Below are 15,023 nucleotides of genomic sequence, written 5' to 3'. Positions count from 1 at the left end.
CTCCATGGAGTTTATAAATAAACAAACAATTAGATCTAATAAGAGTTCAACAGGGTATAAGAGCACCACGTAAAAATTCATGGCCTTTCTCCACATGAGCAATGACCTATCTGGAAATAAAATAGAAAACAAAGACATCATTCCTACCAGTACAACAGATCCTAAGGATTCTAAACCCAATTGTCAATTTACTGTCATTTTTATTCTAGCTTTTTTGGTTGAATACCTAGGTTATGTATTTTCAGTGTTTCTTGTTCCTTAACATGTGCATTTAACAGTATGTATTTTCCTTTTAGTACCATTACAAATACACCCTGCATTTTTCATATGTATTATTCATATTTAGCTCAAAACGTTCCATAGCTTCCTTTCTAATATCCAGCCTAATCCATGTGCTTAAAAGTATGCTTTTAGTTACCAAGCATTTGAGAAGATTGCTTCATTTTTACCATCTATTTTTTTAACATAGTGATTTGCCAAGTCTGTGCATTATACTGTGTTGACCACAAGTGTTGCTACCGTCTGTCACCACACAACGCTATTACATTATACTTCCATTGACTACATTCCCTATGGCGTACCTGTCATGCCCCTGACGTATTTATTGCACAACTGGAAGCTTGTTCCTCCTACTCTCCTTCACCCATTTTGCCCATCCCCTCACCCTTCTCCCCCTGGCAACCATCAGTTTGTTCTCTGTATTTATGGGCCTATTTCTGCTTTTTTGTCTGTTTTGTTGTTTACATTCACATATAAGTGAAATCGTACTGCATTTGTCTTTCTCTGTCTGATTTATTTCACTTAGCATAATACTCTCGAGGTCCATCCATCCATCGTGTTGTCACAAATGGCAAGATCTCATTCTTTTTTATGGCTGAGTGATATTCCATGATGGACCGGACATACTCCACACGGATATACACACTCCGCATCTTTATCCATTCATCACTGATGGACACTTATGATGCTTCCATATCTTGGATATTGTAAATAATGCTAAAAAGAACATAGGGGGGATATATATCTTTTCTAATTAGTGTTTTTGTTTTCTGGGATAAATACCCAGTAGTGAAATTACTATACTCTCTGGTATTTCCATTTTTAAGTTTTTGAGGAAACTCCACACTGTTTTTCATAGTGCCTGTACCAATTTGCATTCCCACCGACAAAACATGAGGGTTCATTTTTCTCCACATCTTCAGCCCTAGTTATTTCCTTTTTTTTTTTTTTTTTTTTTTTTTTGGCCATTCTAACAGGTGTAAGGCAGTATCTCATTCTGGTTTTGATTTGCATTTCCCTGATGATAAGTGATTTGAGCATCTTTTCATGTATCTGTTGGCCATGTGTATGTCTTCATTGGAAAATGTCTATACACATCACCTACCCATTTTAAAATCTTACTATTCTTGATGTTGAGTTGTATAAGTTCTTCGTATATGATTTGGATATTAACACGTTATTGGAAATATCATTTGCAACTATCTTCTCCCATTCAGCAGGTTGCCTTTTCATTTTGTTGTTGGTTACCTTCTCTGTGAAAAGCCTTTGATAATAGGTGTAGTCCCAATAGTTTATTTTTGCTTTTGTTTCCCTGGCCTGCAGAGAAACGCTAGAAAAATGTTGCTAAGGCAAACAGAGATTGTTAAAGAGATTATTGCCTGTGTTTTCTTCTAAGAGTTTTATAGTCTCAGGTCTCACATTTAGGTCTATAATCCAGTTTGAGTTTATTTTTGTATATGATGTAGGAAAGCAGTCCAGTTTCATTATTTTGCACATAGCTGTCCAGTTTTCCCAACACCCTTTATTGAAGAGTCTTTTCCCCATTGTGTATGCCTGCCTTCTTTGGCATAGATTAATTGACCATAACAGTTGGCTTATTTCTGAGCTCTCTATCCAGTCCATTGAGCTATCTGCCCATTTTTGTGCCATTACCATATTGTTTTGATTATTATAGCTTTGTAGTGTATCTTGAAATCTGGGATTATGATACTTTCAACTTTGTTCCTCTTTCTGAAGATTGCTTTGGCTACTTGAGGTCTTTGGTGGTTTCATACAGATTTTAAGATTATCCCAGTTCTGTGGAAAATACTGTTAGTATTTTGTCAAGAATTGCAGTGACTCTGTAGATTACTTTGAGTAGTATGGACATTTTAACAATATTAATTCCTCCAATTCATGAGCACGTAATTTATGAAATGTATTTCCACTGTATGTGTTATCTTCAATTTCTTCAGGCATGTTTGTAGTTTTCAGAGTACAAATTCTCCACCTCCTTGGTTAAGTGTATTCATCGTAATTTCTATTACATACTTTCTTTAATGATATCCATTCTAATCCACGTGTTTAGAAGTGTGCTTTTAGTTTCTAAGAATATGAGAAGATTGTTTCAGTCTTACTATTCCTAAAAAAAAAACAAATTATTTCTATCGCTCCATAATTAGATTATGATAAAATAGTGCAATATATACAAAACTGTTTTCTTTATATGTATGTATGTATATGTATTCTGAAGCCAGTGTTGAAAATTTGAAATTATTAAATGGGTCCTTTGAAAAATTCCGAAATCTTCTACGTGTTAAGTGAAGGAATCACAGATAAATGAAGTTTGTTCATTGTGTTGTTCAATCTTCTATAACCATAAGCATTTTCCTTCGTTGTTATATGAATTTCTAAGAGTACAGTATTGAAGGCTTGCCCTACACTTGTAAACCTGAAATTCTCCTAAAATTTCTGGAAGTTACTGCCATACACAGTTAGTGGCTATGCGGTCAGGTATATCAAGGCCCTAAATGTTACATCTTATCAGTGGATTTTTATTTTATCATTATGAACTATAGATCCTTTTCATTTTTAAAAGTTCAATTTCATTAATTTTTTCATAGGTCTGGTTTTGATTGTCCCTTGCTCCTAGAGTGTATTATTTCATTTTTATTTCTTTAAATGTTCAGTAAATATTTTATAGTCTGTATCTGATAACTTTAATATCTGAGATTCTTTGTGTGAGGAAGAGGTGGGGATCGAAGGCTGAAAGCCTGACTCTTCAAAGTGTCTGTTCTCCTCCTAGGTTAGGTCACATTTATGATGAGTTTATATTTGAACATCCCAAATTCCTAGGAACGCTGGCACATAATATGTTCTCAATAAATACTAGGAAATAAGTAAGTAATTTATGCGTATCTAGAGAACTGGGATCCAAGATGCTTCCCTCCTAAAGGGGTGTGAGTTTGTCTGCATGAGGCACGAGGTGACGCACAAGCCCGCGCCACACATTAATGTCAGGAAGCTTTCACAGAAACTCTCTACTCTAAGTAGGTCTGTGGTGAAATACTTGTAGCAAATTTCCTCTACCCTCCTCCACAGAGCCCTGCAGAGACCAACAGGTTTCTTGTTAGGGATCTTTGCTAGATTTTTTTTCCCCTACAAGCCTTTGTTTTCTCAAAGAGCCCTGGCTTTTTGCTACAAGTCTCTAGATCAGTTTAAAGGCTGAGAATTCTCTTTTCCCCAACAGGCTAACATTGATTGACAAAGCGTAGAATCCTGATAATGGTATTTGCCCCTAGGAACCAAATCTGGTGGGTTTAGCAGGCTGGCTTCAGCTCCGAGGGGTTTATTGTTCTGGGAGATTTAGGGAGTTTTCCTTGGTTTCTTGTGATTTGGCCATAATGTGCTAGAGTGTTTTTGTAGTTTATCTAGTCCTTAGCTATTTTGCTTCAGGACAGCTTTCCAGAATATCTTGTTTTCCACATTGGATCTAAAAGTCCTTATAGTGCATACCTCTCTACCCCCACTAATACTTAGACCTTTGAAATTTGTTTAATATTAATATTACCATACTTGCTGCCTCTTGGTAACGTTTACCCGTCATTCTTATTTTTTCTTTATTATTATATAAATCCAGTAATGGTTTCTTTTCAGACTCAAAAAAGAGGAGCACTTTCTAAGCCACATTTTGTATTACACACATTTTTTTTTGGTTTGTAAAAAACATGGTAAATATCATAACAAGATAAAATATTGAACATGTTCCAGAACTCTAACATAATGCTTTTCTGAGAGAGGCAAATGAAAGCTTAAAAAAAACTTCCATGAGACCACAATCATATAGCAAAACAACTAAAAAATATTACACGTAAGTTAGTATCTACCATTATTTTGGAGTTACATTTTATGCAAATTAAAAAAAAAAATCTGTATTCTTAGATCCGGAGAGAATTTTGATGGGGAATAATAAGTCCACCAGAGGAATTCACTGATTTGAAAGCACACTTGTCAATTTTGCTTCTTTTTTTTAATGTTTACTTCTTTTTGAGAGAGAGATAGGGAGGCGCAGGGAGAGAGGGAGACACAGAATCCAAGTAGGCTCCAGGCTCCTAGCTGTCGGCACAGCGCCCAGCATGGGACTCAAACTCAAGAACTGTGAGATCATGACCTGAGCTGAAATCGGACACTTAACCATAACTCTACCTGCCGGGTTGTCCACTGCTGATTGGCTTGACTCCATTGTATGATACTGGGTGGTCTATGGCCAAAGCATCCCTTGTGGATCAAATGTTTCATGGTCTACTGCTTATTTTTAGTCAGGCCTTTTGTCAAATTCCTGAGGGAGACCTGAAGGGGAGTAGGTGGTCACTGTTAAATTCTTAAGAAGCACCTTACGGCCTAGGCTGTTTGCTGTTTGCATACATTCCAAAATATGTGTTTCCCCCCGCCACCCAGGGACCTCAGGTCCCTCTCTGCATATTTTACCCTATCTTTCCCAATCCTACAAGGTCTTGTGTTTCCAGGCAACGTGTCAAAAAGTGGTCACAAAATATTTGCAAAAAGAGAGGCCCTTTTCAGAGGGAAATCTCATGGGGAGGAAGAAATTTGAGTAAAGTTAGAGAAATCATCATGCCTCAAGCGATTGCATGTAGACTTTACTGTTGGCTCTCAATCTGTAGCTTTCCAATTTACCCATAATGAAGATAATGTAGACTTTACTGTTGGCTCTCAATCTGTAGCTTTCCAATTTACCCATAATGAAGTAAATTAATAAAGAGGTCGCAGTGGCAAAGCTAATAGAGACGAACAAATAAAACCAAAGGCAATGCGAATATACACTAATAACTAAGTGATCATAGACAAAGAATTGAAAAGGGCAACTTGTTTAACATGGAGAAGAAAAGACATTCCAATAAAATCTGCCCCTTTATGCTCTTTGTTTTCTTGGGCCACTCACCCCACCACATGCGTGAAGACACATACCCGCAACCATACGGACAGCACTCTAGATTGTGCTTCCCAAACTATAGCGTTCACCCAGATTACCTGGGGATCTTGTCAAGATTCAGTCTGATGTGTAGCTCTGGGGTGGGGCTTACAATCCTATTTGTAACCAGCTCCTTTATGACATCCTGCTGGTGGTGCAGTGGCTATAATGTGAGTGGCCAGCCCTTGGTGGGGGGGTGGGGGGAGGTGATTAAATTGGGGACCAAGGGTCAATGGGAAACGAGACCATTCCTCCAGGATGCAGGCCAGCAAAAGAAAGTGGTGATATATTTGTCTATGATGAAGAAGTTTCAAGGGGCACCTGGGTGGCTCAGTCAGTTGAGCATCTCGCTCTTGATTTGGGCTCAGGTTATGATTTCAAGATCCTGGAATTGAGCCCCTAGTCCAGCCCTGCGGTCAGGCCCCAAGATGAGTTTGGAGCCTACTTGGGATTCTCTCTCTCTCTCTCTCTCTCTCTCTCTCTCTCTCCCCTTGTAGATTTGTGCTTTAAAAGAAAAGAAAGAAAATTCGAGAATCTCTCAGAGGAAGTGTTGTGTAAAAAAGGTAACGGGGCGCCTGGGTGGCGCAGTCGGTTAAGCGTCCGACTTCAGCCAGGTCACGATCTCGCGGTCCGTGAGTTCGAGCCCCGCGTCAGGCTCTGGGCTGATGGCTCGGAGCCTGGAGCCTGTTTCCGATTCTGTGTCTCCCTCTCTCTCTGCCCCTCCCCAGTTCATGCTCTGTCTCCCTCTGTCCCAAAAATAAAAATAAAAAACGTTGAAAAAAAAATTAAAAAAAAAAAAAAAAAAGGTAACCTTGAATCCATCTGCGCAATGGTAATGATAGCAGCAAAGCATGTTTAAAATTTTGCAGCTCTGAGGATAATCCAGTGTTCATGAACTAACTTCAGGAGCTGAAAACGAAATAGCCATAGATATCTACCCGATTAGAAAAATGAGGTAAACTTGTTTTTTACCTGTACAAAATCTGAATCTCTGCTACTTTAGATATTCATCTTAAAAGGCTTAGGATACTTTGTGACCTAGATGGCTGATTTGTGCACGACAGCAACTATGTTTCTTTACCCTCTGGCTTCTGGGAGGGATAAGCAAGACATCTGAGGTGGGGGGGGGGGGGGGGGGGATGAGAGTATATTCTTATTCTTCTTGGCTCCCTTCCTACAAAACTGGGCAGAAACTGCCTTTGTCTATCGACAGCCACAGCTCCTGTCCGACAGCCGTCTCCTATGCTCACTGCTCTCTTCAAACCCTGCTCTTCTCCTGCCTCTTCCGAACTAGGAATAACAGCCCGGCGTCCTTCACCATTCTTTGGTGATATCCCTTAACCCTGCTCACAACTTTGGAAACAGTCCCTCTATTGTTTAACTGTCCTAAATAATCCTATGGCAGACAGCTGAGAGTCTCTTCAGGGACTCCCTGCCCATGTGCGGAGTGTGGGTATCTAATAGCCTCCGGTGATGAGCTTCATCAGGGACCAGTTCAGCGATCCATCTTAGGTCACGCTGATCTTAGGGCAGGTGCTCAGGCACTGAGCAAGGCAGCTGTCAAGGGCCTGGTCATTTGACCCACTTAGGAATTTCTGTGATAGACAGTGTGCCCAGAGTTCCCCATTGGGCTGGCAGCGACTTCACGTCTCTCTCACTGGTCTAGAACCCGGATTTAAATGCAAAGGTACGCCTTTTCCAGGAACCATACAGGGGGGTTGCAAATCGGAGACGTGACCTCGACCTGACTACTGTCTCTTTGGCAATTCAAAACACAAGGGAGAGCTTCTACTTTCTAAAATTAATCACCAAAGTAATCTGGATGTTCATAAAGTAGTCTGAACTTGTTACCAAATAGGTTAAGAAGCCTGCCTGAATGGGGGAAACTACTCTCAGGAATACGTCCAATGGGACCGTAGAGCTGGAGCCAATCATGTGCAGGCAGGTCACACGACGAGTCAGCGAATCACAGGCCGCGAAACGCATTCCTCATTTGCATACCGCTGACTACAAATAGGCGGGATCCTGGCGCGGGCTCCATTTTCTCTTCACTCGGAAGAAAGCGGAGTTGAGATGCCTGAGCCCGCGAAGTCCGCTCCCGCCCCGAAGAAGGGCTCCAAGAAGGCGGTGACCAAGGCGCAGAAGAAGGACGGCAAGAAGCGCAAGCGCAGCCGCAAGGAGAGCTACTCGGTGTACGTGTACAAGGTGCTGAAGCAGGTGCACCCCGACACCGGCATCTCGTCCAAGGCCATGGGCATCATGAACTCGTTCGTGAACGACATCTTCGAGCGCATCGCGGGCGAGGCGTCGCGCCTGGCGCATTACAACAAGCGCTCGACCATCACGTCCCGGGAGATCCAGACGGCCGTGCGCCTGCTGCTGCCCGGGGAGCTGGCCAAGCACGCCGTGTCCGAGGGCACCAAGGCCGTCACCAAGTACACCAGCTCCAAGTGAGTGCTGGGAGGCACGATCCAACCCAAAGGCTCTTTTCAGAGCCACAGATTTTCACCACCAGAGCTGTGCGCTGACACGCGCTGGGGTCTTCCTGGGCGTTCAGGTTACTGGGAGCACACGGTACACCGTGACATGTTGTCGGCTTTGGGTGGGAGGTTCCGTCGTGGCCTGTGAAGACGTCCTCACCGGCGAAAACCCCGCGGGGAGAACAGCTAGCGCTCCCTCCCTAGACCATTGCAGCTCCAGATCGCCTTCCTTAAAAGACGCACAGGCGCGGTGGCTACTGGCGCCGCGTCTCGAGGCAGACCCTGGTGTCCACTTTACGGCAAGTATCACCCTACGGGTGTAAGCAGCCACAGTGACATTTGAAAAGCCCGCCATCTAGAGGCGGGACTTCCTCTCCCAGTGCCGCGGGGACCACAGCCCGGTTTCTTTGTGTGGGTCGGGCCCTCCCTCTCACTGCCCTTCCCCCACCCGTTTGCTCAAGGCTCCCAAGGTCCTGCTTAGGCGTGTACCAGGGGCCTTTAAAATGTGTGCCTTCACCGGCTGCCGCTCTCCAGTGAGGACACGACGGTTCTTACCAGGTTTTGATCTTGCTTTACCTCTTTCTTAAGTTGCCCTTAAAGGCTCTCGTGATTACATTTGATGTTTACACTGTAAGGTGGCAATACATTCCTCTCCCACTCCCATCCGTGACTCCCAGGTGACCGCCAAAAACAATTCTGGATATTCAAGCGCCAGAGTCTCCTCACTAGTGCAGCCCCAGAGTATGAAGTTGGCACAGCAGCCCCCCGTCCCTCCTTTTCTGTCACTTGCGAGTTTACGCCTAAACCGTCCACCTGTCCTGTCTCCAGCTCTGGTCCCCAGCTCAGCTGAGCAAATGGGCGATCCGGGAGAACACGGGGACCCAGGGGAGGTCAGAGGGTGGAGAGCAGGAAACGTGGACTCAGGATATGCGTTTTACCGACCTGATGCTTGACACCAGGACCCGGAGGGCTAGGGGTTGTGATCGGGTTGTGATCACGTGATGCCAAAGAGCCTAAACCCAGAAAATTAAAAGCAGAGTCTTTCTCCCCTCAATCAGCAGGCATTGTGACCTGAGGCTTCTTTCTGGGGAGTTAGCTGAGAAAGGTTGGGCTGGCGGGACCTTACCTATAAATGGAAATAAAACTGTACTCAAGAATCGCTACCTCTATCCTCCAGAAATTTCTAGCCAGCCTTCCCAGCCAGTCTATCTGATCTCTATTCTCTCGCAGAGGCAAAATAAACACACCAAAAAAGAAAAGGAAAAAAAGAAAAAGAAAAAAGAAAAGAAAACAAAAGTAATTGTTTTCACATTGCCAAGTTACAACTGCATTTCAACTTTTTGTGGTCACCTTGATTTCAGTTTGAGGTAATACTAAAACTCCTCTGTCCATAGTGAGTCTCCTTTTCATTCCAGGGGAGTGGTTTTGTGAGAAAGCATACGTAACCATATATTATTCCTTTCCGTGCCTTTCAATGATCCCCATGCTGGCTGCACGATATCAGACATCAAGGCCTGTAAACAGCCACTCACCGAACGCTCAAACCAAAGCTCAGTGGATGCTTTTCCTCCTGTTTTTTAGTTCTCTGCTTCTCCCCACCCCTTTTCTTGCTTTTTCACACTTTTTGGAATGCCCCCTGACCTCTCCAGCCTCCAGGCCTTTGCAAATGTTCTCTTCCTGAAATGTCCCTGATTCCACTTTTCTCCCCAACGCACACAGTTTTGTAATCAACAACTCCCTTGGGCTAGCTCAAAACGTGGAGGAAGCTTCTGAACTGCCCTGTTAAAGGCTCTCACAACTGCAAAGAACTGGCCCTATTCTCAGCCCCAAATTCCTCATTACTGACTGACTGGGACCCTCAGGACTAGTGTGGTTGAATCAGGGCCTGCTCCCTGAGACCAGCCAGAAAGGTTCCCTTCCCTGGAGCACAGGCAAGGAGGGAGGGGGGACCTGAACAAACCCGAGGCCGGATTAGAAGGAGGGGAAGTGGCACTGACTGCCTCATACAGACGCCTTCTAGGCAGAAACAAGGAACATCCATTTGTCGCGTTGGCATTCAAGTGCCAAGCACTGAATTATGCACCCAAGATACACAGCAGCGCTGCTAACCTTGAGTGTGCTTCAAAGTCACCTGGAGGCTTGTTAGAGGACAGATTGCTGGCCCCACTCCCAGAGCTTCTGTCGTCTCCTTAGCTCTGAGGGATATCTGGGAACTTGGCTTTCGAGCAAGTTCCCACAGATATAAATGCTGCTTCTAGCTGCTCTGCTCTGAGCACATCTGATACATAGAGAACAAGCTGACCAAAGCCCCTTCCTGGGTGGAGGTTTCCGGTGGTAAAGATGAGGTTATGCTAGATGAGGACAGAGAAATCAGAAAGCAGTTGACGGGATTTCTTTCCGTCTTTTGTCAAATGCTGATCGATTTCCTCTGTGTGGGGCGTTAAGCGACAGCAGTAGGCATGACAGACGAGGGACGGCTCTGTGGGGCTGAGATCCTAGCGGGAGAGGAGAGAGAATCAACACACTGATTCCTCAACTCGATCATTCCAACTAGGAGTTCTCACTGCTATGAAACTATGGGAAATAAACCAGGTGCCGTGATACTGACCAGGTGAGGGAACCAAGGAACCAGGGGGTACGACTCGACTCGCAGGCCAAGAGACTGTTGCTACAACAAAGCTCTAAGGCAGGGAGAAGTCGCTGCTCACAAATACAAGTTCTGTGTGCTGGGAGAGATGGAAACAAATATGAGGTGTTCGGGGAAGACACTGAGGGTTAAAGGGGGGCCTGAACATGTTGGACCTTAACTGCCAGGAAGGCACCCAGACTTTTATTGTGTCGTGAGAATCTATTAGAATTTTAAAGCACGCAGGCTGCTGTGTGGGAAATGGGATTTATGGGATTAAAGGTAGAAAGAAGCAGAAGACAGAATTGAAGAAAGAAAGCAAGAGGTAGACATGGGAGGAGAAACTCAAAAGAGTTCATTTATGAACTGAGTTTCATGGGTGAGGAAACGTTGCTGACATTTACTGAGTACTTTCCATGTGTTTAAGAAACTCTACCAGAGGCATCTGGGTGGCTGTCAGTTAATGATCAGACTTTCGATTTCAGCTCAATTCATGATCCAGGGGTTCATGAGTTTGAGTCCTGCATTGGGCTCTGAGCTGACAGCATGGAGCCTGCTTGGGATTCTCTCTCTCCCTCCCTCTCTCTGCACTCCTCCCTCTCTCTAAATAAATAAAAATTAGAAAAAAAACAAAACAAAAAAAACCTGTACTAAACTTAGTTTTTTAACATCTCAACATCCACATTATCTAGACATAACAATTCTCTCCTTCTAATCGACTGGGGACAAGCAAGGTGTGGGGCTGGGGTTGGAACCAGAATGTGTGCCCCCAGCCTGTATGCTTATCCACCGCTTGCAATGCTGCTGAAATTCTTGCATAATGACCAAGAATTCTAGGAGAGGATGAGGTTTCAGAGACCGGGACATGGCAATGTTTAAATCCCCTAAAGCATTCCACGGAAGGTAGCAAGTGAGTAGTTGTACATGTGAATCTGGGAACCAGAGCAAAGTGGGGACCGAACATAGAACTTGTGACAAGAGTTTGGAAATAGAAATGTTATTGTTGTTAGCATGCAACGGAATTGGAATTTTCCCATGGGTAAAGAAGAAAGGAAAGAAAAGAAGATGACCAAAGATTCTAAATGGTGAGGACAAAAACCAGGAGATGAGAGTCACAGAAGTCAAGAAAATAGTGTTTCAGGAAGGAGGACGTTACCAGCCTGGTGTGATGTCTACTGAAATGGCAACATGGGAGACCTTTGCATACGGTAAATGGAACCCACTGGGAATTCGAGTTACAGGGAATAACAGGCAACCCAGACATTGCCAGCATTGGGACTCAGGAATGTGGCCTCACCCTTGGGACATAAGAGTCTCCACTGTGTTGTCACCCCTTCTCTAGGGCCGTGATATCTGATTGGAGCCGGCACCTGCCCAGCTAGATCCGTCAAATCTACTTTCCTAGAAGCTGCGGACAGCGACAGAAGTGAAAGGCCTGAGGACCCAGCCATTTCTTCATTGATCAGGGAAATGCCCTTTCAAGAGTCTCTTGGTTTTTTTGCTTAATATTAGTGTGTATATTGGGGTGGGGGGTTGTTTTTAAAATTATCTGGAATTGAGTTTTTATGGTTGTATCCACAAAACATTCGTTAATACACTTGCAACTTCTTAAGAATGTACGTAAACTCGTGTTTGTGGAACCCACACACACACTGTGACCATATTATTTATCCGGGGTTTTCGCACTCAAGCCTGAAAAACAAAATACGAAGCTTTCCCTGCATTATAGATGACAGACGTGGTTCGAGATTTGCCACAGAACATAAAGATACCAAGTTCAAATTGAAAACTTGAAGAGTATGTGTCACAGTTTAAATGTCACCTTCTTTTTCTCTGGGCATCTCTCATTTCATGAGAAATAACAATAATAGTAATAGCAATCATAATAAAAGACAAAACGGAGCAGATACCATGTACGAGGCACTGGACAAAATACTCCCCAAAGGCTTAATTTTATTCACCCCAAACCTATAAGGTAGACACTGCTGCTATCTCCCTATCATAAGGGAGGAAACAGACACAGAGAGGGTAAGTGAGCTCACCAAAGACGACACAAACACAGAGTCAGGTGTCCAGTTTCTTTTTTTATTTCTTAAGGGATAATGGAAATTTGTAAACTTAATATATGAATTGCTCAAGGACGTAGACGACTTCATTCTTACGCCTTGTTAATATATTTTTCAAGACTGGCGATGGAAGTTCAAAGGGCCTTAACTAAGAAGATTCATGGACTTCTTCCTGAACCGGGCTGAAAATCCATCCTCATTGTTTTTATTTACTCCCAAATCGTGTGTGATTTAGCCAGTTTGGACTTCAGGCCTCTGAAAATCATAATTTCTCAGATGGGGCTAGCTTGCATTTCCAAACTCACTTCTCGAGAATAGATACGCCTACGGCCCGTAGTGAATAAAGTGGGATATTATCGTTCAATATGCGCTCTCTGTATTATGTCTGCCTTTTCCTCTCTTCAGTTCTGCATCTCTAGATCCCAGATCCTGAAGTCCTAGACTCCAGGTTGTTGACAAGAATCCAGGGAGCCCTGGGGTTTCCCTGAATGAGCCTCGGAGGGGACTTGAGCCCCCTAACAGATTCTCAAAGGAGTCTGAGGTCCACTTATTGTGAAGATCAACTCTACCAAAGGAAGATAGTACTTTCAAATCCCACATTACAATGGCTAACATGTTTGCACAGTCCACGCGTTTCTAACACATAATAAGCCCTTATTTCGTGTTTTGTCCAGAATGGAACACAGTGGCACACATACCAACGAAACGGCCCCACTTGGAATCAGCTTCCCTTAAAACCATGTTCAGGTCCACGGAGGACTGTCCACACTGCTACAGAAATTGAGAAACCCAAACCGTATTTGGTTTGAAATGTTAAGTGGCTGTAACAGTCTCCACAATAAATTAGCTTAAAGACAGCTCTTCACGTCACACGGGACAGATCCTTGTGATTAATCCACCTCTTCCTGATCAATCCAGGACTCTTTTTCCTTCAAGTCATTGTTTTACCATTCCCTAAGGACCTGATGTTTCTCCTAGATCAAACAAGGTCAACTCCTTCTTACCAGATAAGAGGGAAGAAAGTTTTAAAGCCCAAACCTGGGAGTGACTTCTGACTCATCTTGGGCCCCTGTGCCACAACCTAACTTCAGCTGCCAGAAAAGCCAGGGCATGTCTGGTGCCAGAAAAGCCAGGACATGTCGCCTAAAGTGACAGACCCACCTATTCAGCTATGCCTTTGTATTCCAGGAAACAAATTTTATTGGAAATAGACCAGTTGACACAGCACAACGGTCCCGCAAGAATCTTCACAAAATCAGACCCATTGTTAACACACGGTGGCAGTGTTGACAGTCTGAGACTCAAGGTTTACAGACCCTGAGAACAAGGTGTAACCCATCTGCGAGCTGCTAGTTGAGCACCCATTTCCCGACGCAAAGGTGGGATCTGAACCACGAAGGTTTGGGGTCGAAAAGCACATGACCTCACTAGCAGGAATTCAACCATCTGTTAACACAAATTTAAGTGGACTAGTAAACAAGCCTAAGACTATTCGGGATAACAAAGCACGTTCAGAAACAAATCTGTAGAACACTAACCAGGAGTACAATAGAAGGTTCTGGTGGGCTCAAAGAAACCAGCCACGCTGGACGGGGAATCCCTCTGAAACACGACAGGGACGTATATTCAAGCCCACAACTTAGCACAGGCTGCTGTTCTGGCTCTGCGTTCATTATCGGAGAGCACCAGAAATCCAGAGTGTGTTTTAGTTGTCAAATCAACTTCACTTCAAAACCGCAAAACGCAGCGACTGCTTAACCTGGCTCAACCGGGAGACGGGGAACACGAAGTGGACAGCGCTTTTGGTGGGCGCGGTAGGTGGCCCTGAAAAGGGCCTTTGGGTGAAAATCGCATACTTTCAGTAGTGTGAACGATGAAACTTAGCCCCCGAAGCCGTAGAGGGTGCGGCCCTGGCGCTTGAGCGCGTACACCACGTCCATGGCCGTGACCGTCTTGCGCTTGGCGTGCTCCGTGTAGGTGACGGCGTCCCGGATCACGTTCTCCAGGAACACCTTGAGCACCCCGCGGGTCTCCTCGTAGATGAGGCCGGAGATGCGCTTCACGCCGCCGCGCCGGGCCAGCCGCCGGATGGCGGGCTTGGTGATGCCCTGGATGTTGTCGCGCAGCACCTTGCGGTGGCGCTTGGCGCCCCCCTTGCCCAGGCCCTTCCCGCCCTTGCCGCGGCCAGACATCGTCACGACACCACTGCAACGCTACGGAAACACCACTCCCGTCGGCGCCAAGCAGCCCTTTTATAGCAAAGTGCCGGACCTGTTTGAAAACCCCGAGAGCAGGGGCGGTAACCACACTCAGGGCCCGCCCATCGCTCGTGTCTCCTTGGCTGCGAGCGGCGCCGACCGGGCGGGGCCCCCGAGCCGGAGTCTGGCCCGGAGGGGCTTCCGGGAACCCTCCCGGCTCCGCGCAGCCTGGCAGCCGGCACTCCGGGCGACGCCTCCTCCACCTTCCACACCGAAGCCTCACGCTTGCCCCTCACGTCTCCCAGACCAACCCGGAAATGCCCACCGAATACTCGCCGTCGTCCCCGAGACGCTTGAGGTCAGCTTTGACGCTAAGCATGTCTTTATTGCCAAGTGTCTTCTGGT

The 15,023-nt window shown here is 45.0% G+C and overlaps 3 protein-coding genes across 4 annotated transcripts in view; 1 reads left to right on the top strand and 2 right to left on the bottom strand.

Moving 5' to 3' along the window:
* Positions 1 to 15,023, bottom strand: part of LOC109252602 (histone H2B type 1-C/E/F/G/I) — a 110,233-nt gene that overhangs the window by 52,296 nt on the left and 42,914 nt on the right. The window lies entirely within an intron of this gene.
* On the top strand, positions 7,301 to 7,756 carry LOC109252611 (histone H2B type 1-C/E/F/G/I). Its single transcript, XM_019425197.2, has one exon. The coding sequence runs from the start codon at positions 7,322 to 7,324 to the stop codon at positions 7,700 to 7,702; it is 381 nt and encodes a 126-aa protein (XP_019280742.1). The 5' UTR covers positions 7,301 to 7,321; the 3' UTR covers positions 7,703 to 7,756.
* Positions 13,597 to 14,618, bottom strand: LOC109252616 (histone H4). Its single transcript, XM_019425201.2, has one exon. The coding sequence runs from the start codon at positions 14,610 to 14,612 to the stop codon at positions 14,301 to 14,303; it is 312 nt and encodes a 103-aa protein (XP_019280746.2). The 5' UTR covers positions 14,613 to 14,618; the 3' UTR covers positions 13,597 to 14,300.

Source organism: Panthera pardus, unplaced genomic scaffold, assembly GCF_024362965.1.
Source record: "Panthera pardus isolate Hobbes unplaced genomic scaffold, ASM2436296v1 HiC_scaffold_17, whole genome shotgun sequence".
Lineage (NCBI taxonomy): Eukaryota > Metazoa > Chordata > Mammalia > Carnivora > Felidae > Panthera > Panthera pardus.
This window is presented reverse-complemented; position numbering and strand designations above follow the sequence as displayed.